Source organism: Rhineura floridana, chromosome 3 (assembly GCF_030035675.1).
Source record: "Rhineura floridana isolate rRhiFlo1 chromosome 3, rRhiFlo1.hap2, whole genome shotgun sequence".
Classification (NCBI taxonomy): domain Eukaryota; kingdom Metazoa; phylum Chordata; class Lepidosauria; order Squamata; family Rhineuridae; genus Rhineura; species Rhineura floridana.
Window position 1 is genome coordinate 189,871,541 of NC_084482.1, and position 27,506 is coordinate 189,899,046.

The 27,506-nt window shown below is 46.2% G+C and overlaps 1 protein-coding gene across 4 annotated transcripts in view; it reads right to left on the reverse strand.

Annotated features, from left to right (window-relative positions):
- The window catches only part of MTMR14 (myotubularin related protein 14), an 89,530-nt gene that overhangs the window by 6,085 nt on the left and 55,939 nt on the right, over positions 1-27,506 (reverse strand). For 3 of the 4 annotated variants that reach the window (XM_061618904.1, XM_061618905.1, XM_061618902.1), the window contains exons 17-18: positions 25,934-26,110; positions 8,476-8,619 (exon numbers count right to left, since the gene is read on the reverse strand). In XM_061618904.1, the coding sequence (XP_061474888.1) occupies positions 8,476-8,619; positions 25,934-26,110 (321 nt within the window). The remainder of the gene's footprint in view (positions 1-8,475; positions 8,620-25,933; positions 26,111-27,506) is intronic. The other variant, XM_061618903.1, reaches the window with a different exon arrangement.

Sequence of the window (27,506 nt, forward strand, 5' to 3'; positions counted from 1 at the left end):
AAGTGGCTTCTCCCTTTCATTACTTACTACTTCTAAACTTCTACCTTCTCTCATCTGTACTTGGCTATAAATATGTGCAAGTGTTCATGTGAATGTATATCCCCCCTCAACAAAAAGCACGTCATGCATTTAACTGTGGGCTCTGGCCTACAAAAGCTTGTGCCACAATATATCTGTTAACCTGTAAAAGATGTCACCGAACCCCGTTTTTCCTAATACATGGCCACCCTTCTTATTCACTTCTGGCATTCATCAACCAAGATGTGGTGCTGTCAATAACAGTGAGCCATGACAGCTAAATGGAACCTCCAGGTGTAAAGGCACTATACCTCCGAAGAGCTGGTGCCGAGGATGGAGTTAAGAAGCCACTCAGTCCATTTGCTTAATACTAATAATGGGTCATGGCAAGTGCTAAATACGGCCACCATGTGCACCATGCACCCCCATCAATTCTAGGAGAAGTCCAAGGGCTCCAACATACCTGAAGCTGTGAAACAGGGGTGACTAACCTGTGGGCTCCAGATGGCGTTGGGCTCCAGATGGCGTTGGGCTCCAGATGGCGTTGGGCTCCAGATGGCGTTGGGCTCCAGATGGCGTTGGGCTCCAGATGGCGTTGGGCTCCAACTCCCATCAGCCCCAGTCTGCATGGCCAGTCATCAGGGATGATGGGAGCTGTTGTTATGCAACATCTGGAAGGCCACAAGTGAGCCACCCCTGCTATAAAGAATCTCCCCCCTCCCTTAAAAAGTCAGAGTTCTCAATTAACTAAACTACACTAACCTCATTATAGACTGGCCTACATACTCCCAATTACAAGGCGGCCAGAAAAAGAGGTCTGGATTAACAGCTTAGGAAAACTAGGCTTTCCCTGTGGATTTCCCCCAAAATGGAGCTCCCACTTCCCTACGCTGGCTCCTTTAAAAAATCCTGGCTGCTCAGAACAGAGCAGCTGCTTCCCTCATTGCAAGACCCAGGCTGTGGCCATTTGCCCAGCTGTAGGAGAATCAGAATACTGGCAGCCTGAAAAGCTACTGAAGGGGTGGGGGAGAGAAAGCATTATGCTGCTTTCACGCAGATATGATGGTGGTGGGGGTTGTAGATGCAGGACCCTAGGATATGGCTCAGCATGGGGATTCCATGTCCTCCATAGGAATCTGCTCATGCCAGAGACATCTCTTATCCTCAAAACAGCTGCTAAAAATAAATAAATCAAAACAGAACTACACATTCTCTGAGCACATGTGTGTTCCCAAACCTGGGCCTGCAGGAGATGAGTAACCTCATGTTTGCCAATTCTCTTTGCAAATGTGCCCCCTACAGGCAGTTGTTGACCAAGCTTGCTTGCCTGCTTCTGGTTCTGGAGTCTAGCGGGAGGGAACACAGTCGGCAGGGCATCTGCAGGGGAGAATTTGCAGGCAGGGAAGGGTGAACCATCATTCTCTCACTTATTGATTATCCACTCCTGCCAGCCTCACCCTCATCCTCACATATGCTTTTGGGAACCTCATGAGATCCCCCCTCCCAGGATAGGCCATTGCCTCTGACAGCCATACACCTTACGCAATTTAAGCATATTTCCATATACTTTGCTTAATTTATTTTACCTCTGTTACACATGGAGGAGGATGTGCAGGGCCCTTGATTACTGAAATGTCGGGAAGGGGGACCTGTGGTCCTCTAGCCATTGTTGGACTAGAACTCCCATCAACCCTGACCATGGGCCACTCTGGCTGAGGCTGAAGGGAGTCGGAGTCTACGACCACTAGAGAGCCACAAGTAAAATTAGCAGTGACAATATTTGTTGTTGGAAGTGTCTAAACAGACACACAGAGGAGCTTCTACCATATGCAGTAGACAGGCCCTTGCACTAAATACTGGAAGAGAACAAAAACCTCAGTGGAAAAGATACTTGACTATACCAGCCATCCCCAACCTGGGGCAAAGTTGGGGCTAATGGACGTTGTATTCGAAAACATCTGGAGGGCACCAGGTTGAGAGGCTGGGCTATACAAATCAGGCAGGATCCTCTTTTTCTTTTAACGTGAACGAATACAAAAACAACATCATGAGCTGACTAGCTATGACAGCACCTGCTATGATAATTTATGCTAAATACGGAAAACTACCAAATACAAATGAATGGATAAATTATAGGACTTTGCAGTAATGGCTAAATTTACATCTTTCAGAATAGTAAAAGATACATCAAAAGTGGGATATGATTTATGATTTTCCGTAGATTTTAGTTTAGCAATGCTGAGCCTACATTATTATTTTTTAAGATGAATTCTGATGAAAACTTATGGGCATAGTTTTGGTTTTAAAGTCAAAATACTAGAAATACCCTGTATGTGGTTTATTAAGTCTCGGTTTATGTATACTTTATATCTTTGTGTAAACTGTAGGCACCTTCTGCTATCGCGCTACATTTCGTTATAGCTATTCTTGAGAAAAAGCATATCCAGCTTCAAAAAAAACCCCAATTACTGTCTCCCCATTATGCCACTCAATGCAGTCTCATTTATTGACTTGATTTTTTACTGCCCCTTCAATCATTCCCAGAGCAGTTTACCAAAATAACACACTTAAAATGTAAATATAAAAATGCAAAGAAGCAAAGCACTACAAAATTATACAAGTGGCATAATACAACCAGCAGGCTTGCAATTGCATCTAAAAAGTCTGGGAAAATAAAAAGGGGGACTGCCTCGCGACCAAAGGACAATAAAGTAGGCCCCAGGGAACCTTGGGAGGGGGGGGAGAAGAGTGTTCTACCATTGGGGGGGCCCCACTAAAGCAGCCTTCTCTGGCAGTGATGCACTTCACTTAAGATGGTGAGGGCACCTTTAGGAGACTCTCCAATGAAGATCTTAATATATGTGTAGGTACATACATATAGAGAAAGGTAGTCCTTCAAATTCTAAGCCATGAAGGGCTTTAAAAAGGTCAAAAGCAGCACTCTGAATTGTGCCTGGAAACACAGTGGAAGCCAGTGCAGCTGGCTCTGACAGATGTAATATGATCCTAACACCAAGTCCCTGTTAGTAATCCAACAACCACATGCTGCACTAGCTGCAGTTTCCGAACAGTCTTCAAAGGCAGCCCCATCAGGGCAAGAATGTCCAAGGCCAGGTTCTCTCTGTCCAGGTAGGGTCACAGCTGATTTACAGGCCTGAGCTGGGAAAAGACACTCGGTAAACACAGATGCCATTTTGTGCCTCTAGTGAGGAAGACTGAACAAGATGCACCCTAAGCTGCAAACCTGTTCCTTCAGGTAAGTGCAACCCTATTCTAGCACAGGATGTATACAATTCCCTTGGGCAGATGAACCACCTACCCACAGTACCTCCATCTTCTCTGGACTGAGCTTCAGTTTATTGGCTCTTACCCAGTCCTTCACCATGGACAGGCACTGATTCAGCACTTCTACTGCTTTATCTGAACTTAATGAAAAGAAAAAATAGTATTGTCCATCTTCTGTGTATTGATGACAGCTGACCCCCAACCTCCAGATGTCCTCACCCAAAAATAATCTATGGAGCTTAAATACCAAAGTGTCAAGCAGGAGTCCCTAGAAACATTTTCAAAAATTGGTTGTCCAGCTAGGAATGGAATCTTTGCAAGACAATGCCTCCAATTCCCAGGCCAGCCATTGATGGCAATGAAGGTCTAGGATCAGCACGGTCACACTCCAAGTATAGGTCATGCAACAGGGCAATCAAAGCAGTCAGTTTCACTCAAGAGCACCTAGAGTTATATAGCAACCACCAACCCATCTTGCTCAGAAAGGGAACATTAGGCTGAGTAGACATGAAGTGGCCGGACTTGTCTAAGTGTCTTCTGCCAAGCGCCTTCTGCTGCGTCTAGTCATCTTCTTATTTGCTTTGTTGGCCTCACTTCCCAAAGTAGCAAGGAGCTGATCAGGCTCTGCTCAGTGGAAGAGGGGGCTTGGGGGCAATTCATGTCAACTGCTCAGTCCGATTCTACATTAGTAACCACAGTATGGACAGGAATGCCAGCCATGCCAACCAGATACCCTCCTCCCAGAATCCTCTGTATTCCAAAGGCCTCCTGAGATGAGCCATCCTAATTGCCCCCCCACTGCTACAGAGAGGAATAGCTGCTCTGACAGTTGAGGTTCCTCAAGACTAATACTTTATTATTTATTTATTATTTAATTTATATCCCGCCCTTCCCCTCAGCAGGAGCCCAGGGCAGCAAACAAAAGCACTAAAAACACTTTAAAACATCATAAAAACAGACCTTAAAATACATTAAAACTAAACAACTTTAAAGAAAGATTTAAAAACATCTTAAATAAAAAGGGGTAAAAACATATTGTTCAGGGGAAAAAGTGTTTTAAAAAACATATTAAAAGCAATTCTAACACAGACGCAGACTGGGATAGGTCTTAACTTAAAAGGCTCGTTGAAAGAGAAAGTCTTCAATAGGTGCCGAAAAGATAGCAGAGATGGCGCCTGCCTAATGTTTAAGGGGAGGGAGTTCCAAAGGGTAGGTGCCACCACACTAAAGGTCCGTTTCCTATGTTGTGCAGAATGGACCTCCTGATAAGATGGTATCTGCAGCAGGCCCTCACCTGCGGAGCACCATGATCGACTGGGTATATAAGGCGTAAGACGGTCTTTCAGGTATCCTGGTCCCAAGCTGTATAGGGCTTTGTACACCAGAACTAGAACCTTGAACTTGGCCTGGTAGCAAATGCGCAGCCAGTGCAAGTCTTTCAGCAGTGAGGTGACATATTGGTGATACCCTGCTCCAGTGAGCAGTCTCACAGTCGCATTTTGCACCAGCTGCAGCTTCCGGACCAACCTCAAGGGCAGACCCACATAGAGCGCATTACAGTAATCCAGCTTGGAGGTTACCAGTGCGTGGACAACAGTGGTCAGGCTATGCCGGTCCAGAAACGGCTGCAGCTGTTTTATCAGCCGAAGCTGGTAAAAGGCACTCCTAGCCACAGAGGTCACCTGGGCCTCTAGCAACGAAGATGGATCCAGGAGCACCCCCAGGCTACGAACCTGCTCTTTCAGAGGGAGTACGACCCCATCCAAAGCAGGCAACCGACCAATCATCTGAACTCGGGAACCACCAACCCACAGTGCCTCCGTCTTGCTAGGATTCAGACTCAGTTTATTGGCCCTCATCCAGCCCACTACCGAGTCCAGGCAGCAGTCCAGGGCTTGCACAGCCTCTCCCAATTCAGATGTTCCAGAGAAATACAGGTGGGTATCGTCAGCATACTGCTGACACCTCGCCCCAAATCTCCTGATGACCACTCCCAAGGGCTTCATATAGATGTTAAACAGCATGGGGGACAAGATGGTACCCTAAGGCAACTGACAGCACAACTGCCAGGGGGCTGAAAGACAGTCACCCAATGCTATTCTCTGAGAGCGACCTTGGAGGTAGGATCAGAACCACTGTAGAACAGTGCCTCCAATACCCATCTCACCAAGTCACCTCAGGATCCCATGGTCAATGGTATCAAAAGCCACTGAGAGATCAAGTAAGAATAACAGGGTCGCACTCCCCCTGTCCTTCTCCCGATAAAGGTCATCCATCAGGGCAACCAAGGCTGATTCAGTCCCATGACAAGGCCTGAACCCAGACTGGAATGGGTCAAGATAATCTGTTTCATCCAAGAGTACTTGCAGTTGCTGCGCCACAACCCTCTCAATCACCTTCCCTAAAAAGGGGGTATTTACAACCAGTCGGTAGTTGTCACAAACCAATGGGTCCAGGGTGGGCTTTTTCAGGAGTAGTCGGATCACCACCTCTTTCAAGGCAGCTGGAACCACTCCCTCCTGCAATGATGTGTTGACCACACTCTGGATCCACTTGGTCAGACCCCCTCGGCAAGCTTTAATAAGCCAAGAAGGGCAAGGGTCGAGAGAACATGTTACTGGCTGCATCATCGCAAGCACCTTGTCAATGTCATCAGGTCGCATCAACTGAAACTGTTCCCAAGAAGTTGTAGCAGATGTTGCACTGGACACCTCATTGCGGGCTACAGTAGATGTGGATGGGGCATCAAGACTGCTACGGAGGCGAGCAACTTTACCCTCAAAGTGCCTTGCAAACAATTCACAGTGAGCCTCCGAAGGGTCTAAAGCTCCATTTCCTGTCACTGATGTAAACAGACCCCTGACAATATGGAAAAGCTCCACCAGACGGCTACTTGAGGATGCGATGGAGGCAGAGAAGTGTGCCTTCTTCGCCACCCTGACCGCCACACAGTAGGCATGGTTATGATGTTTTACTCGTGCCTGATCAGCCTCACAGCACGTCTTTCACCACTTGTGCTCTAGCCATCGTCCAGCCTGTTTCATTGCCCTTAGCTCACTGGTGTACCAAGGTGCAAGCTGGGCTCAGGGGCAACCGTGTCAAGAGACTGATGCGATTCACTGTTCCACAGCGTGACAAGGGCTTCAACAAGGTCACCTGTTCTATCTACTGGGAACTCCCCCAGGGCATTCAGGAAGGATCGGAGTCATAAGTCTAAACTTCACCAGGAAGTGGTCTGACCATGACAATGGGGTGACATCCACTGTGAGGGAGTGTCCTCTTCAACACTAAATTGGAGACCACATCTGTTACTTCAGGCAGGGAGCCTGCTGGACAGCAGGGTGGGCAGTCCATCAGCAGAATCTCTGATCTGTTCTGATTGCCCAACACAAGATACAAACACTCAAAACTGGAACCCAGATAGGAAGCCTGAAGGGGGGGGGGTGTTCTTATAGATCACAGCAATGCCACTTTCCTAGTCTTTGCTGGTGGACACAAGTGGACACAACTGAGAGAGATCAACTTCACCCAGGTTTCAGTGATACAAGCCAGATCAAATGAGTTCTAATCTGCAACAGTCATCTGTTAGAAATGTGATGTCTTTTACCTACAGAGCTACATTGTGGGCCTAACCAACTTCTTGCTTTGGCTTTTTCAGAAGAAATATATCAAAATGAAATTGAACAGGACTATCACTAGCTTTCCTTTGAAAAAAAGTCTCCATTTCTTCCACTTTCGTTCTTGCACCACCTGGCTGGTTCAATGACAGCAAGCCCCTCAAAGTCAGGAGATCATCGACTGAATACACCCCCGCCAATATGTGCTAGACCAGCCTGTTGTACAGGAGACCCTTCCTTGTTCCAATGCTAGGTGGAGAACTGTGTCATTGCTGCAAGGATGTTGTCATCAGCATGGCATTTTAAAACTGGGCAACTGCATGGTGCTAGATTCTGCCTCACTCTGGTGAGAAGGACTGAGGCCAATGAGAGTGACTAGAGGAGCAATATAAGCACAGCCCTGTTAAGGCGACCAAGGACCCACCTGGCACTGGTGTCAATATGATGAACTAAAATAAAGGGCTATGGTCCACAGCCCAGAAGACGCCGCAAGATGCCAGCTAGGAAGAAGAGGGGGTCTAGCCTGCACTGGCACAACCAGGGAGCTCAGGTCCCAATGCACTTTGAGTTACTCATCCCATGTCCAACCAGACATGACCATTTGCATGGTAACGAATGCTGAATACATGGGCTTGCCTACAGAGATGCAAGAATAGTGCACCTCTCCCCCATCCGCAGCATAGCTTTACTATTAAAAAATGACAGCATCCAAAGTAAGATAAAAGGCATTTGCCACTCTGATCTTTCCTTAGCTCAATGGATGCAAAAGTGGCCTTGGAAGGGTGTAGGACTGGACTGTCAGAACAGAAATGAAAGGGGGATCAAATGACAGTGTTTGTCCTTATCTTGGGCTCACAGGGAAATAAAGGTCAAGAAACTCCACAGGCCCTGGAGCAAGAACCCCTCCAAGGAAAACAAAAGGCTTGGCTGAGGAAAAAACACACACATATACAAGTTGTCCCCAGAACCTCAGTGTGAACAAATTCAATCAATGTGTAAGTCCCATAGCTTCATGTGCCGCACTGCTGAAGGGGGGAAAGAAGAAGGACCAGCCTAACGAAAGCACACATTGAAATCAAGATTCAGAACTGGCTGCGCTTCCGTGGAGGGGCCCAGCTCCCATCTAGAGAGCATCTGTATTTAACAATAGGACTGATAAAAGCACCCAGGTCTGCACCAAGACAAGACATTAATCACATGGAAGAAGTACGTCCAATGGAAGCAAAGGGAAAGTCTTGCAGGCATCCAGTGTCAAGTTAAGAGATGTATCGCATTTCTAGGGCTCGGGAAGTGGGGGAGAGTCACTTGCACTGCCAGCCATCAGCATGTTCTCAAAAGGGAAGAGCCCTATAAAGAACTGTCTCACCGAGTTGGACCACTGGACCAGCTAGCCTGGTGTGAGCAAATCAACCCTGACCAGTAATGGCCCTGGTGAGTCTCCAGCAAAGGCCTTGTTCAGCCTCACTATTCCAATTTTAGGCTGCTGAAGACTGTATCGGAGGCTTCACACACGCAAAGCACAGCCCCTCCCCCAGAGAGCTCTCAACACACTTACAGGGAACTGTTAGGGAGTTCATCCGGGAAGCTGGAAGGCAGGGAGGAGTCTGCCTGCTCCTGTATACTGCCACTCCCTGTTACGATCTGCCAGCTGCCAAAGTCGGTAGAGATGGAGGATCCAGGCAGAGAATGGTCAGCAGATCTGGGGCAGAGAGAGAGAGAAAAAAGAGGAGATGATGCAAGTCAGTGGCTTTATTCAGCAACATGCCCTTTTGCTAAAGCCCTCCACCGGTGCTTGGCACCTCCGAGTTTAAGTGGCAGTGTTGTTGTCTCAATAGTGGGCATCAAGGTTGCAAGGCAGGCCACAAATGGCTCCTTTAGACAGCGAGAATGAAAAGGATGCTGAGCTCATTAAGGAGGGTGAAAGCACTGAACAGCCAAGGCAGGCTACACTGGGCCAAATCAGCAGTTAAGTCATGCAGGAGCTGCAAAAGCTAAGAGCAAGCCTGCCAAAAGAGCCCGTGAAACTGCTGCTGCTCCCAAAGAAGGGCAACCACACAATCATTGTGTGGCCAGCAGGATGATCCCATGCAAGTCTGTAGAGGTCACAGGATGGAACAAGAGGGACGGGCCGCAGCTTGGTGATAGAGCATCTGCCTTGTATGCAGAAGGTCTCAGGTTCAAGTTCTGGCATCTCCAGGTAGGGCTGGGAGAGACCCCTGTTTGAAACCCTGGAGAGTTGCTGCCAGTCAGTGCAGACACTACTGAGCTAGAGAGATGAATGGTCTGACTCAGTACCAGGCAGCTTCCTATGATCCTATGACAAGTGGGCTTGGTTGGTGCTTCTGGGAGGAACTTCAGGACCTCTTGTTCCCTGTCCCTTCCAGCCGGATGACAGCTCAAATCCTGAAGCAATATCCCCAGCTTCCTTTTCTTAGAAGATGGGAGGCAGGCCTGGACCACAGCCGTGATGGTGATGAGGTGGTAGAAAGCAAGACAGCAGCAGCAGGCATTTAAACCAAAGAAAAGAACCCAGAGGGCAGCAGAGCAGAGAGGAGATCTCCAGCGGATTTCAGAGCAGCGCACGTGCAGCCCAGTTCTCATCTTCCTTCCAAAGATAAGCCGTTCAGCCCCTTGCCACATTCACATCCTTGCTCCACCATCCCAGAATGCTCAGCTGGCACTTCAAGACTGACACACTGTGCTAAGCGTTAAGCAATAGTACAAGCTGGGTGATTTGGAAGGAACGGATCCGTTGGGAGCAAAGCAGCATCAGCCACCAACTGTGCAGCAGCAAGCTCACAAAGAAGCTTTTTTTGTTGTTGTTTATAAGAGACACTTCAGGCTCCTGCTTTCTGTTGGAGCCCCAGCAGCTGCTGGCATTTTGCAGACACATCAGCCCTCCTTACCTGAAAAGGCCATTTCAATGCACAAGGAATGGCTCCTTACAAAAACTGGCCCATCAACTGGCTGCAATGGCTCACTGGACCCTCAATGGAACAGGATATCCCTCTACACCTTACGTTTATTTATACCCTGCCTTCTTCAGCCATAACATCTTCAAAGCGGCTTACAATCCAGCATAAAAAGTGCTCCATTTCTTATGACCAACCCAATAGTTCAGGAAAGAGGGGGATATGCTGCTTCCTTTTGAGTTCAGGTAACACTAAGAGTAGCCCTGGTAGGTCAGACCAAAACCTCAACTATTCTAGCATCCCCCTTCCCACCATGGCCAATCAGATGCCTCCAAAGAACCCAGGAGTAAGGACAAGAGGACAATAATATCCCTCACCTGATTTTGCTCCCCAGCAACTGGTATTCAGTGGCATACAGGATACTCTGAACATGGACCTTCTGCCTCATGAACTGTGGCCATGGATGGCGATTATCACTAAACTCCTGAGATCTGCCATTCCAACTACCTACGTGTCAAGCAAAGGGAGTAGCTGGCTCTTCTTCCCTTTCTGCTTACAGCTTTGGTTGGTGAAGAGGACTCCCATCACAGAAATGTGCCAGGAATAAAGACAAAACTGGGCAATCCCCAGCCATCTTACTGGGGAGGGATGGGAAAGGGCCACAGCTCAGTGGCAGAGCATCTGCCTTGCATGCAGAAGGGCCGAGGTTCAATCCCCGGCATCTCCGTGTAGGGTTGGGAGAGAGCCCTGCCTGAAACCCTGGAGAGCTGCTGCCAGTCAGTGTAGACAATACTGAGCTAGAAGGCCTGACCTAGTATAAGGCAGCTTCCTATGTTCCTACCAGGGATCCACAAAGCAAAGGGTATTTTGGGGGGGGGGGTGAGGGAAGAGGAAGACTACTCAGAAGTCTGCTTGCCTTCACCTAGGAAGGTGTCTGCAGCAGGAGTTCTGAAACCAGGCCAGCGCTTGAAAAGAAGGAAGCCAGCAAGCTTCGTTTGCACAGATGCAGAAAAGAGGAGAAGCAGCAACGTGGGGGAGCCAGAAGCACAAGGAAAGTGAAAAGGGAGAAAAAGGAACAGATGTATCTGTTAGGGTCAAGCGTTACCGACCCCCTGAAGCAACCAGCATACAGACTTCCACCACTGCTGTGATAGCAGCCATTTCCCCACCTTCCACAATGGATGTCTGGCAGGCAGGATGACTGGCTTGAAGAAAGCCTTCATGTAAACTGAAGAAAGGGCTTCGGCTGTGGCTGGTCAGGGGGAGAAAAAGAATGGTCTTGACTGGAAGGACATCAATATCGTTGATGTGGAGATAAATGTTTTTTTTGGGGGGGGAGGGAGAGCAGGATCTCCATCATATCCACTGTCTGAAATCAGATCTCCACGGTAGAGTGCAGGAATAAAGAGGACTTCTGCAGTACTAGCTGGTAGGAAATATTGTTTTGGTAGAGGAATTGTCCCAAAACAAGAGAACGTGTGATGCAGTGCCTGCACCAGATTGTCATAGGGTTTTTTTTTAAGCACTTCTTAAAAAAACACAGCAAGACTTATTCAATGGGAGGGAGGGGGGAGAAGAGAGAGAGAACGCAACTCAAACTCTCAGCCTCAAGTTTAAATTAATCTTAACACAACTTGCTCTGGGTGTATGAGGTATTCCAGGGATTTGGGGAGTCTGACCTTCTTGTACACTCTAGCAACGTCCACACAACTCAGGTTGCCAATGAAGTAGTCTGACCGGGAACTAGAAATCTGTTGGAAAGCAGCTACGAAGAGCAAAATGCAGGAAGAAGAAAATGCAAGTTGCTTGGTCAGCAAAGCAAGAGATTAAGAGAGAAGCCAAAAATAGATCTGGAATGTCCACAGAAGCCCAAAGCCGGACACGAAGTTCACAGCCACAAAAAATATTCAATGCCAAGGGTTTCCCCTAGTGGTTGACATAGTGTCCCAATATTTTCAGCTTCCATTTTTTCCCTGTTTTAAAAAAGCAAATTTCCAGCCCTCACTGCTTCAGAAAAGAGTGGAAGGGAAAAATACTATTGAGAAAAAGGTGATATGGGTAAGATGCCCAGCAGAGAGGGTTCATGTGCTTAGTCCATCCTCCCAGGGATCTTTCTTCCCAGTCCTTGAAGTGCACGTCCCTTCTTGCCTTGCTCCCTGTCACCTCTTTCTTTCAAGTTCCACAAAAGCCCAACTCCTGCAAACTAAAATCATCCTTGCAAGTGTCAATGATCAACATGATTAATGCAAGCATAACATTGCAGTCATGTTAGTCACTGGATCTGGATTATACTTTAGTGCAGATAACCTTCAATAAATTTGGAGATGTAGAACAGATATTTTGCTTATGACAACCTATTAGGGGGAGGGGGAGGGAGAGGGGGAGGGAGAGGGAGAAGCAGGAACTTGAGTCCTATCATCTGGGAACAGAGGACAAAACAGGTATGAAGAGTTTGGAGAGGCACCAATGGAGGCTAGAATCAAGCTTTGTGAAGAGCCCTCTAGGGAAGAACACATAGCTTGCATGCAAAACATCACAGGAAGCTGCCTTATACTGACCCCGACTACTGGTCCATGGACTACACTGACTGGCAGTGGCTCTCTGGGATTTCAGACAAGGGACATTTCTAGCCCTTACTCGGAGATGGCAGATATCAAACCTGGGACCTTCTGCATGCAAGGCAAAAGCTCTTCCACTGAGCTGTGGCCCTTCCTATATCATTTGAAGGATCTCAAATGGTAGAGACAGGAAGAGACACTACTACCCAAGCCATTGCAGAGCCACTGCCCATCACAATGAACAGGAGTAGCCAAGGAGGTACCCTCCAGATGTTGTAGAGCTCAAATTCCCATCAGCCCCAGCCAGCATGGCCAATGCTTAGGACTCATGGGAGTTCTAGTCCAACACAATCTAGAAGGCATCAGGTTGGGCAAGGCTGCAGCTGACAATACCAACAGTCTGTAAACACAAAGGTAGCCCTATATATTCACTGAATAACTGGTCCCCTTTTGCTGGGAGAATGTTCCAGAAACTCCATGGCTCTAATCTTTCATCCTGGCAGGCAACACTTTCCTGTCTTCAATTTCTTCTCTCCACACCCTCTCAGGGTTTCAAGCCCATTCTTCTGCCAAGAAGAGCCACTAGAGTACAAATACAGAAGACTGATTTGGCTTAGGATCCTTGGACAGGGAAACGTTGAGAGCAAGCCTTAAAAAAAAAAGAGGGGGAAGATGGCAATAGCTAACAATAGCCAACACTTCAAATAATGAATTCATCTTCCCCTTCTGCTCCAAACTAATAGTCATCAGGCAACAAGACCCCAGAGATGCTCACATACAGCTAATCCAACTACTATGGAAGAGAAGAGGAGAATGACTAACAAGCCAATTACTGCAGAGTGGCCCACCAGCAGGACAATGAGAAACCTCTGATAGCAAGGATTCAAGGAGCTTTCGTTTCCAGGTGAGAGAGGTGAAAAAGGAGCCAGCAGGAACCAAACCACATATTGGTGGATGAATTGAAACATTTTTTTTTAATAAGAAGCACTAGATGTCTGAAACTCTGTGCTGCTGGTGCTATATTCAAATTCATAACCCATGCTGGAATTATATTTGTGTGAGTATTTTTTATTAGCTAAAGGAACATGATGATTGGATGTTCTTATTACCTTCTGTCACCAACTGACCTCCCATACGCAGACCTTCATATGTTTCTTCCTCTGTGATCCATCTATGCTTTCTCACTCACACAGATGAACAATCACTGCCTTTTCCTGGGGCAAACCGTGATGAAGTAAAGCCAATTAAAAACTACTTCTGCACTTTGCTGCGGCTGAATAGGGCAGGTGATGCTTAGTTAGCACAGACTCCATTTTGAAGAATGTGAGCACAGGAGATCAAACTCCAAAAATCCACTGTTTGACAATACCTTTATTGGATCCAACCAAAATGTCATACAGATATGTGGCAAGTTTTCAAGTTCTCCAGAACTCTTCATCAGGCAAGATGTTACCCAAAGCAGCTTTAATTTGGATTCCTGCATTGAGCAGGGGCTTGGACTCGATAGCCTTATAGGCCCCTTCCAACTCTACAATTCTATGATTCTATGAACCCAGATCTGTCCCAAACCTTGAACAAAATACATAGGCTCCTGGGGTATACACAGCTTCCACAGTCAGAGGGAGTATGCTTCCAAAAACCAGTTGCTGGACACTGCAGGAGGGGAGAGTGCTCTTGTACTCAGATCCTGCTTGAGGGCTTCCCACAGGAATCTGGTTGGCCACTGTGAGAACAGGATGTGCCACTGGCCTGATCCAGTAGCTTCTTCTTATATAGGCAGAGAGCAAAAACACATAGCAGTCTGTAATTTAGCAAAGCCAAGGGTTAATTCTAGATGGTGTACTAGGTGGTGGTTGTTATGTGCCTTCAAGTCGATTACGACTTATGGCGACCCTATGAGACAGCGACCTCCAATAGCATGTTTCATGAACCATCCTGTTCAGATCTTGTAAGTTCAGGTCTGTGGCTTCCTTGATGGAATCAATCCATCTCTTGTTTGGTCTTCCTCTTTTTCTACTCCCTTATGTTTTTCCCAGCATTATTGTCTTTTCTAGTGAATCATGTCTTCTCATGATGTGTCCAAAGTATGATAACCTCAGTTTCATCATTTTAGCTTCTAGTGATAGTTCTGACTTAATTTGTTCTAACACCCAATTATTTGTCTTTTTTGCAGTCCATGGTATGAGCAAAGCTCTCCTCCAACACCACATTTCAAATGAGTTGATTTTTTTTCTTATCCGCTTTTTTCACTGTCCAACTTTCACATCCATAAATAGAGATCAGGAATACCATGGTCTGAATGATCCTGACTTTAGTGTTCAGTGATACATCTTTGCATTTGAGGATCTTTTCTAGTTCTCTCATAGTTGCTCTAGCCTTCTTCTGATTTCTTGACTATTGTCTCCATTTGGTTAAGGACTGTGCCCAGGTACTGATAATCCTTGACAAGTTCAATGTCACTGTTGTCAACTTTAAAGTTACATAAATCTTCTTCTAGGTAAACAGAGTCAATTGAAGCCTAATAGTATTACCTAGTGTTGAAGGGGATGCAGACCTCAAAATGCAAAGTCCATCTTCAAGTACTGGAAAATCATCTTGCCTGATTAAAGTCTCTGGAGAACTTGAAAGCTTCCCACACTTTTGTGATGTTTCGGTTGGGCCCAATAAAAAGTATAGCTCAATTGTGGATTTTGGAGGTATTTTCTCTTATAGACCAACACGGCTCCCTTTGGTTTTTTTAAGAACAGATGAGATTAAGCAACTCATGGGAAGCTCAAAAAAGAGAACACACATGTCAACCTGCAAAAATAAGCAAACCTGAACTGTAGCTCTCAGTATGACAAGTTTGAGAATTGTGGGTAGTAGAGGTTTGTTCCTTCCTTCCAGTATGGCAAACAGTTATACCAGAAAACACGATGGCCTTCATCTTTTCCATACTGCTGTATTAAAGTTGGTTTTGTTGAGCACATCACTATTTTGCTCCATGGAAGGGTTGGGAAGATTACTGCAGATCTCTATGAGTAGGAAAACATAGCTGCCCTGAGTGCTGCTTTGGGACTAGAGGCAAGAAATACAAATAAAAAAAGGTAAGATCTGGGCTGCAGGATTATGTTGCTTAGATTATGGACACTTGTTTCCACTTGTTACTAAGCAAAATCAATCACACATTCCTTTAGGGCAGCCTTCCCCTACCTGGTGCTCTCCAGATGTTTTGGTCTATAAGTCCCATCATAGCTGACCATTGATCATGCTGGTTGGCGCTGACGAGAAGAGTAGTACTCCAAAACATCTGGAGGGCACCAGGTTTGGGAAGGCTGCTCGTAAAGAGGCTGAAGAATTGCTTATGCAGTCGGCATCCTGTATTGCATGACATATAACCATGGACTGTGCCCATTTACGGAGGAATACAATATATGGGTCAGCCTCCAATAAGAATGGGACTTCAGACTGCTCATATGGAAAGAGATTGGGTCACTGTCCATGCCCTGTGATACACTTGCTATTCCAATGATCTATATCACAATGCTCCATCCACTTTTAACCTCACAGTAACAAAAGTAAAGCAAGCACAAAAACAAGAACAGTAAAACACATATGCCAACACATATTTTTGGCCATGAGTTTGTTTGTTTTTTGAAAAGCAAGTATTCTAGCATCAACAGGGTCAGAGAGTGTCTTGGCCTTAAACTTCAGGTCAACACGGAGGAAAGGAGAACCAGCAGCAATGACCTGTTGCGGATTAATGTAAGAGATGTTTCGGAGTTCTTTACTCAAGAGGCAGGCCTGAGCATGGAGCTTGCTTCTAGGCACCTGCTCACAGCCATTTCCAATCATGGCAGAGCATGTCTAAAGTGCACCACTCTACTCCAACAGCTCTCAAAATGGAGGAAGGGGGAAGGCAGTGGCTCAGTGGTAGAGCATCTGCCTTGCATGCACAAGGTCCTAGGTTCAATTCCAGGCATCTCCAGGAATATCCTCTGCCTGAAATCTTGGGGAGCTGTTGCCAGTCAGTGTACACATTACTGAGCTAGATGGACCAATGGGCTGACTCTGCAACTTCCTATGTAACTTCTTACAGCATACAAGTCAGCCCCTTGGAAGAGAAAGCAGGATAAAGAAGGCAAGGCAAGACAGGCTGAACATAGCAGTGCTCTTCACTTTAGCAGGAAGACCATTAATATCCGCTGGGTCTCCAAGCAGCCCAGATTCTTTTAAGTTACAGCTCTGGAGAAAGGGCTTCACTTAATTAGGTCACTCATCTCTACTGCACCACCTTTTGCTCACAGGAAGAGCTATCTAGGTTTCTGACAGCTCTGGCTTCTCTTGCCTCAAATCAAGTCAGTCCAGTCAGATAGAAAGGGGAGGAGGGGGGAACCTAAAAATCCACAAATACCAAACGGTGGTAGCTTAAGAGTGGAATTCTGGCTTTGATTCAGGGTTCGGTTTCAGATGAGGCTCACTGGACTTAATTTTGGAATAAATTGTCATATGAATATCAGTCTGCCTTGTGCATCTACTCCATACTGCCTGTGCTAAGTGGCAGAAGCTCACCAAGGTTTTGGGCAGAGGTTTACATGTCATCTGCTTTCTGCTCCTTTCAAGTGGGGGTGCTGGGGACTGAACCCCAGAACTTCTGCATGCAAAGCATAGGCTCTAAGCCAGCCTTCCCCAACCTAGTGCCCTTCAGATGTTGTTAGACTACAACTCCTATCTGATGCAGCCAGCACGCTCCATGATCAGGGATGATGGAAGTTGTAGGCCAACAACCTCTGAAGGTACCAGGTTAGGGGAGGCTGCTCTAAGCTATAGTCTGGCCCCATGCCAGGGCTCAACTATGGACAGAACAGAGTTCTTCCAGACTAGATGAACAAATAATCTGACCTGCTATAAGACAGCTTCCTATGTTCCTGTCATAATTTCCTCCATTTCCTACAAAGTCTTCACCTGCTCATGCAAATATAGCCCAAATGGCATCACCCACACACAACAGGAAGGTATCAGAAGACTCAGGTTTTCAGACTGTAAGGTTTGCAGGAGTTAAGAAATCTTTAGACAAAGCCCTAAGGTGGGGGAGGGAGGAAGAGAACCTCCCAGAACAGACTAATGGGGACTCAGTGGCCATGGAATGCTGACTGACTGAGGGGGAAACAACTGACAGAGTGGGAGGGGGAAATGGAATGGACAGGCTAGGAAGAGAGGATTGAAGAAGAGACGCAGGTCTAAAAAGGAAAGAATGAACCATCACATTGCCTGGATAACTCAATTCCTGATTCACACTGAGAAGCTACATTTAAGTGTTCCCCAGGATGGCAGTGAGAGCTGCCCACAGAAATAATGGAGAAATCCAAGAGAGGATTTAGTACACGTGTGTCCACCACAGATCCCAAAATGGAGAGGGGCAAGGGAATCCAAGAATGGTACGATATGTTCTGAGCATGCTCAGTGGCCATGCAATGCTGACTGCCTGATGGAGGGAAGGAGAGGGTATAGAAAAATGGGGACGTGGAAAGTAATGGGGTGGCTGGAACCCTTATAATTATTAGGAAGGCATTTTGTCCAATGTAGAAGCAGACAGTATAATCAATAGCTACAAGTGTGCACACACTACAATACTATCCAAATGAAGAAAAAATGGATATGACAACAGGTGAAGAATTCAATTTCCTAAGAATCTCTGCTTTCATTTAGGGAAAAAAAGTTTCTGGCCCTTAAAACTGCAAAGATAAACTTGAAAAAGTAGGCAAGCAACACTGCCTGACATTTCTGAACTCAAGAGGGGTGCTCAAATGAGATTCTCAGCTGTTTGTGTTATGGATGAGGCTTCAATGTCCGGCTCCTAGCATGTCCACAGGATTAGCATTCGATTATGCATTAAAAGTAACAGTTGTATATATAGGCTAATTTCTCTTTTGCAAAATTCTACAACCTCCATGAAGTTATGCAGGTGGCAAAAACCAGCTTTTCTTGCTGAAAAAAAATCTAGATTGCCTGGGCACAGAACTTTTACTTGTTTCTATTTTTTTAGCAGCGACTTCCCCCACTGACTAATGCTGCCTTTGGCCAGCAGTTGCCAGTTTTTGCCTGCTTTAATCAGCTGCTTGTTAAAAAATAGACATGGCATAAAGGAGCATTCCCAATCCATAAATATTTAACCATAAAGACCAGAAACCTAATAATTACTCTGTTAACAGCAGCTGGATGGCAGAAGATCTTTGTATAGGACCCAGAAGTGGCACAGCCGGCAAGTGAGCAACACAGTTGGCAGCCATGCCCATTTGCTGTCACATTACAGCACTTACTGGCCTGACCCAGGGTAATAATTAGAAAACCATCAGGGCCAAGAGCCAGGATGCTTGCAGCACAAGTCGGCGCAAGGAGAGGATATCTGCTCACAGCCACAGCAGCGCCAGCCTCTGTTTCCTCCTTCATGTCAAGCAGCAACCAACTGCCAGCAGCTCATCTGGATGACATCATGGGCTTCCCCTGGTCATAGCAAACTGTTGGGACATTCTTCAAAATGGCCAGATGGAAACAGAAGCTGGATTCACCAGCCAGAAGCCTGAACAAGAACTGCAGTGAGCAAAACCATACCAGAGGCACAAACAAATCTCTTTAGGCCTTGGAGAAATCTCTGGACATGGGAGACCCATCATGCCACATCTAAGCACCTCAGACTAAACCTGAACAGGCCCTGTATTGGACTCAGCCTGGTGTCCAATGTAAAAAAAACTGGGTAAGGAGGGGAGGAAAGGAGGATACTGGAAACTGCTATGCATTCAGAGCAGTAGTTGTGTTTTCAGTTTTAACCAGGAAAGAAGAAACCTGTGGCCCTCCAGACATGTCCGGACAACAACTCCCATCATCCCTTGACCACCAGCCATGTTGGATGGAGATGATGGAAGGGCCATAGGTTCTCTATCTCTTGTATTAAACCAAAGTGTCAACTTCCGTCCATCTGTTAGAGAGTGCAGCGACTAAAGAACCATCTCACAAGCATTCAAGGCAAATATAGGAAATATGGAAGCACAGCATCTTGAAGCACTGTGGGAAAAGCCAATGCCTCCACCCCCACACTGACAGCTCTTTCCATGCTACCTATCACCAGGAACCGCTGCTATTCTTCGGGTTTTGACAAGCTGCCTCTGGACCCAGAGTTCCTGGGCAGATTCAAGCACATTGTGCCAGCTTTGTCTAATAGATTTTGGAAAGGTGCATTCAGACACTGCTTAGCCAGTTTGCTAAGCCATATTAGTGTCCTGTGTGTATCTTACATGGCATTAATCCCACTACCTGCAGACACCCCAAAACACTCCCGCAGCATCACCTTTGCTCCTTAGGCAAATGATTACTGTGGAACAGACACTGGCCCACAGGGCGCATTTTGCACAGTCTAGCCAATAATAAAATGCAGAATGTGCCATCCAGACGTCAAGTGCTGGCCTGGGAGAAACAATCTTGGGCAAAGTACCAGGCAGTCCTCCTTGCAGAATGTTTTGTGATTAGCTTCGTATTGGGGTTACCTCAGTTGGGTAAAAATATTACAGATGCATCTCCGTTCAGGAAAAAAGTATGTACAGCTTCCCCCATTAAATGTGGCACAAGACATACTTACAGGCAATTAAGCTACTGAAGCACATTTCATTTGTAATAGGGTACATGCTGATTAGGTGGAGATTACAGAGGGAAATGTTGCTCTTAAACAACCCATTTCAGGAGCCAGCTCCTTGGGTGCAGTTGCGTGGGGCAGTCAGGAAAGAGGGAAAAGCCTTCAAGGCTTCCTCACCCCTGCTGTTAAGAAAGCAGACTAGCCCCCACAGGGCAAGGTTGAGTGATACCATTTCCTTTCACTCATTCACAGCGTCAGGCAACCCAAGTGCTGGGATGCATGCACTTGCCAGCTTAACTTCCAATATGCCTATCTGGCTTCAATTAAGCTTCCCTGCTCCAGCCTGCAGAGATAGCCAACCAGCGGGGTTTTCTTCTGCCTGGCCTGCCAGTATCCCCACAAAATGGCAGACTCTTTCTCTCATGGGGGAAAAAGAAAACCCACCCACCTTCTCTTCCTTTTCCCAAGTAACGCGTACCGCTCAGTGTTCGTCTCACACCCTCCTTCCTCCCACTCCCAACGGCCCATCGTGACTCGCCCTGCCCGCCTCCTGCCTGTCAGTACGCTCAGGAAATGGCAGGTAGCCAATTAAGTTACCTATTGTAGCAGCTGCTGGCCCACTGGAATGCCCGCTTTCTTCACTGCGGCAGATGATAAGTGTTTTGTTACCATGGCCACGAGTCCATAAGAGCTGAAAGCCACGTGCAGTCATTTCCTCCCTCCAAAGGAAAGACTCTGTCCTGGCCCTGAGGGGAAAGTGTAAGGACACTGCTGCACATGTCGGCATGGCAGGGCCCCAGCATGGTCTTCAAAGAGGGAGCGCCACCTGGGTGGCTACCTTGTCCACAGACAAAATAAATCGGAAATGGCAGAGTTGTTTGGCCTGAGAAGCCACACACTCCCTGGCCAAGTTGCTGTCAACAACACACAGGCAAGGGATGACAATATCATACCCCTTTGGGGGAAGGGGCTAGATCCTCCCTGCCCAGCAGCATCAAGGGCAGAAGACGCTGGAAGGCACCTTTTCTGGAGCAAAAAAAGGAGAGGAGATGCACATGCTTTGCATGCAGAAGGCGGAAGATTCTAGATTTAATCCCTGGTGGCTCCAGCTTAAACATGTTATTTTAAAGCAGGGATGAGGACTCCAGGTATCTTGAACTTCATCCCCCACCAGCCCCATTCAGCATGGCCAACGGTGAGGGACAATGAGAGCTGTAATTCAATAGCATCTGGAGGTCCACAGGTTCCCCATCCCTGCTGTAAAGGATCAAGTCGCAGTGATGAGAAAGACCTTTGACTGAGATGCTGAAGAGCTGCTGCCAGTCAGAGTAGACAGTGCTCTGCTAGACGCACCGATAGGCAGCTGCCTTATAGGAGGTCAGATGATGCTTCTACCACAGAAGCAGTAGTCCCTTAGGCAGCATTTCCTTTTGTGCAGGGAGGGCCACACTGAGGGCTGCTATGGCTGGGGCACTGACACTTCCTAAGGACTAACTCAGGACGTGGCATTGCCAGAGCCAACAGCTGCAAAGAAGGTGTCCCTTTCTGAGCTGGCCAAGAGCACTTCAGACCTCCAACACTTACTGAAGTGACATCTCAGAGGCCTCTGCATCATTGCAGAGCGCTTGAAGCAGCCCTCCGTTCCAATGTTGGAAGAGCTGATGAGCTGCTGGCCAGCTCAACAGAAGCATCTCTGGTGCTGCTGTTGGCCCCAGAAGCACATTTCCATCCAAGTTCTCAGGAAACTCCCCTGGCTGGGTCAGCAGCTGTGATGTTGGGAGCCAGAAAGAATCAGGTCAGGGCTGGTAGCTGGCTACCCCTGACTTAGGTCAGCAATATGTGGCACCAAACAGATGAGCGAATCCCATAGCAATTTTGTGTGGCATTTTGCTAAAATAGCATCCTGGGGGAGGGGGGAGTTGAAAATGTTATTATTTACTTTATAGGAAATAAAACATAATTTGAAAAAATAGCATTCTGGGAACGCCCAGCTTTCTCCCTTTTTGAGAAGCCACTTTCTGGTCCTCATGATTATATTTACATGTTGGCAAGTGTCAGCTATGATGCAAAAAGTAGCTGTGCCTGATGCTCACTGTATCATCTTTCCCCTCCCTCACCTGGGTCTCTTCTGATTGCCTGAGAATCCACAACAGCTGTGGGGACTTAACATGCATGCTTTCCTCATGCAAGTTTCCCAACACACCACCAAGATATATTCCCCAGATATCAAATGGGCTCTCAAGGCTTACCATCACCTAGAAAGAAAGCAATGCAACCTTTTCCTTTTCCATTCATGTCACACAGGGATGGCCCACTGATGATTATTGGGGCATTTTTATGTGACCTCTGTCAAGTCTACCAGGTTTTAATCTAGATGGACAAATGTTCTATCCTAACATTTAAAAGGGTATTAAGTTGTGTGAGGGATTGCTCCATGCTTTAAGAGCTGCACTCATTTATTTTGCATTCAACATGCAAATAAATGTACATATGTAACACAATGCTATGCCTGATACCATCATACCTTCCTATACTTGGAGAAAATTCACTCCAAGATAGCTCGCCAGGTGGATTTAGGAGGACAATATTCAGCTGCACAATTACACTGAGGTTTTTTTTTTACAGTGCCTAATTTGAACACAAAGTCTAGGCAACATACAATTAGACTCAAGGCCAAAAAGTCACAAGATAAAAACCTGATGTCAGACAATTTCACAAGTGACAAAGCACAACAAATACTTGGATGAAGATCCGCCAACCTGAATCAAAAAAGGTTTTTACAATGCTGCCAAAAATAGTTTTGAGACAGATTTCTGTAGTAAATTAATTCCCTGAAATGGGAGCCAACCGCAAAAAGAAATTACCTGCCTACAGGCCCAAACAACCTTCTTTTTCAAATGTAAGGGACACGAGCAAAGTCTCTTCTCACACCAAAGGATAGAACAGACAGGTTCAGACGCTGAAGCAGCAACTCAGGGTGCAGTAGGTACAGAAAGTGTTCTGAACCAATATTCTGAATCCAAAACAGTATCATGAAATGTTTAATACTATCTCAGTTGTATTTTATTGAGATTTCAGCTTGGCTATTTTTTATTTTTTTACTATGTGCTTTGTTTTATATAACCATTTGCTTACTTACTACAGATTCAGGATACCTTTTGGTTCAAACCTAGTTCTTAATCTCCCATCCTTTTTATCTCTTTGCCTTTCCAAATTCATGCTCATTGATAAGCTGTATTTGACGCAAGCTGGTTTTACTTTTTTACTGTAATCAATACCCTGACATTTTTAGTAAAGCACTTTGAATCGTTCAGACTTGCCTGGTTAACGACTCAAGAGGGTTCTTGTTGGCTTAAGGGTTGGAAGTAACACCCCAAGCTCAAACCCACAGGAGAGGACTAGCAGCAGGGATGGGGAGTCCGGACCCCTCCTCCAGAGGTAGCTGGACTAAAACTACCATCTTCCCTGCCCACTGGCCAAGCTGGCTGGGACTGGTGGGATTTGGAGCCCTAACCCTGACATATCACAACCTTTAGGACCCTTCCAACATGACACCTGTGACTGTTCTATGACCCTTACTCCTTCTAGTGTTCACACAAGCTCATGCACAGACACCTATCCATATCCAGCCAAGAAGAAACAGCTGTTTTAAGCAGCAATTCCTATTTCATACAGGAAGTTGGAGGGATGTTCTATATTAATACCTTACATCAGCAGTGGGAAAAATGTGGCCCTCCTGATGTTGTTGGATTACAACTCTCATCATCCCTGCCCACTGGCCATGCTGGCTGGGGCAGATGGGAACCCGGAGGACAACATCCAGAGGGCCACAGTTTCCCCATCCGAGCCCTATATGAAGGCCAGAGTAAGCAGACTCCAGCTATTCTTGGCTTCCGAGTCTCAAAAGATGTCTGCCTCAGCGTAGCTGCTTCTCTACTGCCGCCTGGTTCTCCTTCTCCCACCACCCAGTTGTAAAGCAAAGAGGATGAAATGAGAATAAGAAAAAACAATCAGATCCTGGCCTGCCGATCATCCAAATTTTGACCTCCAACTGTAGGTCATGAGCTTTCTAAACTAAGATTGGGTTATTTCTGCTTTCTGCCAAAAACCTAGCAATGTGATTGGATTTGAACCCATTTCTTGAAAAAAAACCCACTAATTTTTATTTTTACACAAATACATAATAGTTGATATTGTATCATCCGAGATTCTATTTATTACATAGAAATTGCAGCAATCTATGCTGGAGGGTAATATTCTATTTCTCTTGGAAATATGTTAGGCCATTTCATCTCTAATCATATCACCTCTAATACTCTTCCCACTATTTTTAATGGCTTTTACCATTCCTGTATATTATAAATCTACATCAACTCTGAGTTTTTCATATATATATCACACTTTCTCAGTCTTTGATAGCAAGATATCTTTTACATAAGGACTCTATGCCATATTGCTTTCCCCATTCACTAACTGAATGGATTTGCTGTTTTCATCAATATATTGCTATTGTGCTGTGGCTAACAAATCCTTCACTATTTTTATCTTTTGTTGCAGCTATTGCCTTCATTTTTCCCAAAAGAAAAAAATTATGGGGCACATTGCAGATTTATAATTGATAATTTGCTCCATTTTCCTTGCAATTCTAGTCCAAAAAATTTTGTATTTGCATTGCCATCAGATATGACTAGATCTGGTGCAATATTAACTATATCGCCAGCATATAGCAGCTGGTAACCTCTAGATCTTTTCAAGTTCTAACCAAGTGTTGGACCATGCAGTTTTTAAAAACTACTGATCCTGGGTCCTGAAGCAGTTTCAAATGATATAGCAAACACAGCCCAATTTTTGCCTTCTTCCTAGGCTGCCCCCACCCATCTCCACTTATCTGGCCAAATCTGAAAGAGATGCTCACCAATTTTGCATTGAGCTCTACCTGTACTGTATGGAAAGTTTCCTCCAGGCTGCCCAACTTTGCCTGCCTGCACATGGCACAGTACCCCAACACCCCCAAGACCACAGTTCCCACACACACAGAGAAGTTTTCTGTTTGCACAGAACTCCTAGCCATGCCCAAAGTAACCTACACAGTCTCCTCTAAGCATTCTCTTCCAAGCAAGAGGCTGAGCCAGGGGAACGTACCAGTAGATCTGTGAATGCTAAAAAAACACACCCAGATGTAACAGGGAGCTTTGCTAGATATGCATTTCCCTCTGGCTATGGATTTGCTGTGCGCACACACGATCTGAAGTCTGGAAACAGACCTTGGCATCACCAAATATATCAACTCCATTCCTCTTTAAGAAAGATTCTAGATCTCATGATCAAAAGAAGGTCTGAAAATAGTGGACAGTGCCAAATCCCCAAAGCCGGAAGAGGGCTGAGCAGAACTTTGTAGGGATCTCTGGCTCAACCCAGCACAGCTTCTTGTTCCTTTCACAGGAACAAGATCCCCCACCTCTAAGGGTCACCAATCTCCAAACTCAATGCCTTTCTTCTTCTCCACGTTCTGCCACTTGGGGCCAAACTTATCACTGAGGCAGCAAGAGCAGATGGATTAGGTGGCAGAATCTGGGTGGAACTAAAGAGCAGCAAATTGCCACTTCAATTGTGTTTTTACTGCAAGAGAGGGACAGCTAATGCTTTTTGCTTTTTCTAGACTATGCCTTTAATCGGCACTTGCTGAAAGGTTTCCAAAGAGACCTCTAGAAGGAAATTTGAGTACATTTGCATGATCGATTTCTTCTGAATGCAGTTTTTAAAATGAAACCCAAATTCCTTTGCTTGCAAGAGGACACAGAACTCTGCTCAAATGCTGCCACCACCCCTTCTACTGCAGACCATCTCACTTGCTGTGCGCTGCTTGGCAACCCCCATTCAGTGCTCCCCCCTCTCCAATCAGCGCGAAGAGACACAAGCCTCACTGCATCATCTCACCTGGCTTTGGGTACTTCCAGAGGGCTGCTGCCCAGCCTTGAGAAGTTCTCCGAGTGGTTGGAAGAAGAGGAGCTGGAGGATCTTCCTTCATGCACACTCTGGAGAGGCAGCCTGTCCTCAGGCTGCGGCGTCCGATTCCACAGGACTGCCTGAGGGGATGATGCACAGTTTTTCCTCCTACAAAAAACAAAACACAAAAAACAGGAAACATGCATGCTTGGAGAGGGTGTGACAAGCCCAGCGGGGAACCTACGCCACATAATTAGGTTCCTTGCCTGATAAACTGTGTCCCTTCATGAAAAGGGCTCCCCAGGAGGTCAGGCCACAAGTTTACAAGGCCCACCCATGGATTGTCAAAATGCCTGGACAATTAGCTGGCGCTCAGCACTGGGTCGTATCCCAAAAAGTGTCCCGTCAGTGCAATGATTTCTACTTGCACAACAGATCTCACCCTGCACCCTCCCCTAATCTATTCTGGAGGATTGGAGGAACCCCCCGAATAAATTTAGGAGGTTCCCAGAGGGAGGGGGGATTCCTGTTGCGCAAGCAGAAATCCTTGCACTGATGGGGCCCTGACTTAGAGCTGTGTTGGATATTCTACCCACGGTCTCCAAAGAGAACTAAAGCCAACAGCAGTGGAGTGGTCACCCATCCCCACAACCATTTAATTTGCTTAGCACACTTCTTTATCTCACCTTCCATCCTTTAAAAATGGCTCCAGGCAGCTAACAATCAGTTAAACAATGAAACTAAGAGTTACAATGTTATACAAAAACAGAATACAAAGAGACAGGCAACTATTCAGACAGCTGAAGATCTTCCAGGAACACACAAATCATAATCCATATAGAAGCTTAAAAACTATTACCATCCTAAAAGCCTTACCAGAAAACTTTAGCATTTTAGTGAGTGAAGGTGCATTTAAACAGCACTTTGAGTATTAGAGCAATATATAACAGCCCATAGTCAGTATTATCCCCATATTGCAGATGAGAAGGCTGAGCCCAAGATAACAATGATACGCCTAAAGTCAACCAGCAAGTTCATGGTTGGGGCAAGGTTTGAACCAGGGACCTTTCCTCCTGCTCTGAGCTGTGATGCTACATTACCTCTCTTGGGACCAAGCCACAAACATCCCAACACCTGCATATTCTGCAGTTCTTCATTCAGGTTCCCAAGACAACGGGGCAGCTGCTGCTCCTATTGGGATTCACTCTCTTGATTCCCTGGCGCTCTTTATTGTGAAAGCAAGTTTGGAAGTCTGTCTTGAAAAGACTAAGGCAGCTCAACCTTGGCTGAGCTTCCATTTCAATGGCCAATCTCTCTATTGCACTGCCTGCATGAAGTCCCCTGCCCCAACCCCACAACTTAAACTCCCCGGCTCCCAATCTCCATATTCTTCTTTCCCTCACCTTCTACTATTCAAGCCCTTCAAAACAAAACAAAAAAAATAAATTCTGAGGACAGGTTACGTTTTGGAAGCAGATTAAAGAGCATCCAACACAGAAAAAGATTTGCAGAATTTCTTCTTGGAAGAGAAGGGTAGAGGGGGCTTAGGAGCAGAGCTCTGGCC